Source organism: Anneissia japonica, unplaced genomic scaffold, assembly GCF_011630105.1.
Source record: "Anneissia japonica isolate Jap-2015-1 unplaced genomic scaffold, ASM1163010v1 scaffold4844_len10952_cov123, whole genome shotgun sequence".
Classification (NCBI taxonomy): domain Eukaryota; kingdom Metazoa; phylum Echinodermata; class Crinoidea; order Comatulida; family Comatulidae; genus Anneissia; species Anneissia japonica.
The window spans coordinates 8899-10974 of record NW_022700599.1 but is presented as its reverse complement, the minus strand read 5'-3'; the positions used below and the strand labels follow the sequence as shown (position 1 = coordinate 10974).

Here is a 2076-nt window from a genome sequence, read left to right as displayed (position 1 = left end):
TCCAACGCTCATCAAACCGTCATTGTTCAAAATCGGTGACAGTGCAATCACCGAGCTGTTATTCTCTCTTTTAAACAACTCATCTCTTTATCATACACCTGTTGTTGCAGTTCTTTGATAATGAAGATTTCAGCTTGCTTATATTTTTCTACGGATTTATGCTGTCTGCATGCATGCCACCCAGAGCATGGTGGTATTTGCCCTTCTGTTCTAAAGGATGATGCTTGATGTTTCAAGTATGCAACAGCTTGTGTCAAGCCTGACCATGATGAAAAGCGTTTAAGTTTCTCTTCACACAGCATTCGCGTTTTGCATATTACTGTCTTACTTACAGTTACATTTTCCTTCCTGATTTCCTTATCATTGTCAGGGTCAATGAGAGGAAACGTTACTTGTTCCTCTTCATTAATTAGATGCAAATGCTGGGGACCAGTAAGCCAAGTGCATTTTCACAGGATCAATATATCTAGTACCGTGATCTGCAGGATTCTGACCTGTCGATATGTAGTGCCATTGGTGTGGTTCGCAGAATGACAATATCTTTTCAACTCTGTTGGCTACATAAGTATGAAATCTTCTTGTGTTGTTGTTAAGGTAACCCAGAACTATCCTACTGTCTGAATAGAAACTGATACTTTTGGGGGAAAAGTCTAGCTCTGTGGTGACTACTTTGGCTAATTCAGTGGCAAGCACAGCGGAACAGAGTTCGAGACGGGGAATGGTATGACCTTGTCTAGGAGCTATGCGTGATTTTCCTATTATAAATCCAACTTCGGTCCCCTTTACACTGTTTGTATTTAAGAACGCCACCGCTGCAACAGCCTGCTCAGAGGCGTCACAATACACATGTACAGTTGAATGCACTACTTCTCTTCTTTTAATTTTGTGGTAAGTTCTTGGTACATGCAATAACTCCAACTTCCGTATATTTGCTTTCCATGACTCCCAATCATATTTAATGTGTGCAGGCAGTGGATCGTCCCAATCTGCTTTGAGTAGCATCATGTTACGGAACAGGACTCTTCCATGCACCAAAACTGGAGAAACAAATCCTAAGGGGTCGTATATACTATTAATGGTTGCTAGAATACCACGCTTTGTAAATGGTTTTTCTTCACAGTCAATATGGAAGGTGAAGACATCTTCACATAATCTCCACTGTAGGCCTAGACTTCTTTGGAGAGGAGCACCACCTACTTCCACATTGAAATCTCTGATGTCCTTTGCAATTTCTTCTCGATCAAATGCGTATAGTACCTCTTGGCTGTTAGAAGCAATTTTATGTAGGCGTATTTTGCCACCATCCATTAAAGCAGCCTGCGTTCTTTTCACCAATGATATTGAAGTTTCATGATCCTCGCAAGATGTTAACCCATCATCTACATAGAAATTTTTATTGACAAATTCTACCACATCAGGATCAGCATTTTTGATGATGTCTCGTAGGCCATAGTTAGCAACTGCTGGAGAGGGTTTGTTTCCAAATACATGCTTACACATCCTATTCTCTACTAACGGTTTGTTAATGTCATTTTCTTCATGCCAGAAAAATCTTAAAAAGTTTCTGTGCTCCTCGGCCACTCCAAAACAATAAAACATACTCTCTATGTCCCCACAAACAGCGACACCTTCCCTTCTGAAACGCATTAGTACCCCTACCAGTCCATTTGTCAAATCAGGGCCTTTGAGCAGTACCTTGTTCAATGACACCCCCTGAAAGGTGGCAGAGGAATCAAATACGCCTCGTATTTTATCCCTTTTCTTGGGATGATAAACACTGAATAACGGTAGGTTCCAGTATTCTTCATCCTTGTTGAGTGGTGGGGCCCTTTCCGCATGTCCGTTGTCCAAAACTCCTTTCATAAAGGTAATAAAGTGTTGCTTTTGACGCAATCTTTGACAAGACTTTTATGCAGTATTACTGCCCTTTTCCATGCCTGCTCTCGGTTATTTGGTAGCCTTGGTCTAGTTGATCTGAACGGTAATGGAGCTGTCCACATATTATTTGAACTTAGCTTTCCTTCAGCCTCCATGATATTGACAAACTGCTTCTCTTCCCTAGATATACTAATGGAA

General features: G+C 41.0%; 1 protein-coding gene across 1 annotated transcript; it reads right to left on the bottom strand.

The window, feature by feature from the left end:
- Positions 1-405: 405 nt before the first annotated feature.
- LOC117103389 lies at positions 406-1863 on the bottom strand. The gene has a single exon (XM_033243929.1). The coding sequence runs from the start codon at positions 1861-1863 to the stop codon at positions 406-408; it is 1458 nt and encodes a 485-aa protein (XP_033099820.1).
- Between the last annotated feature and the right edge of the window lie 213 nt (positions 1864-2076).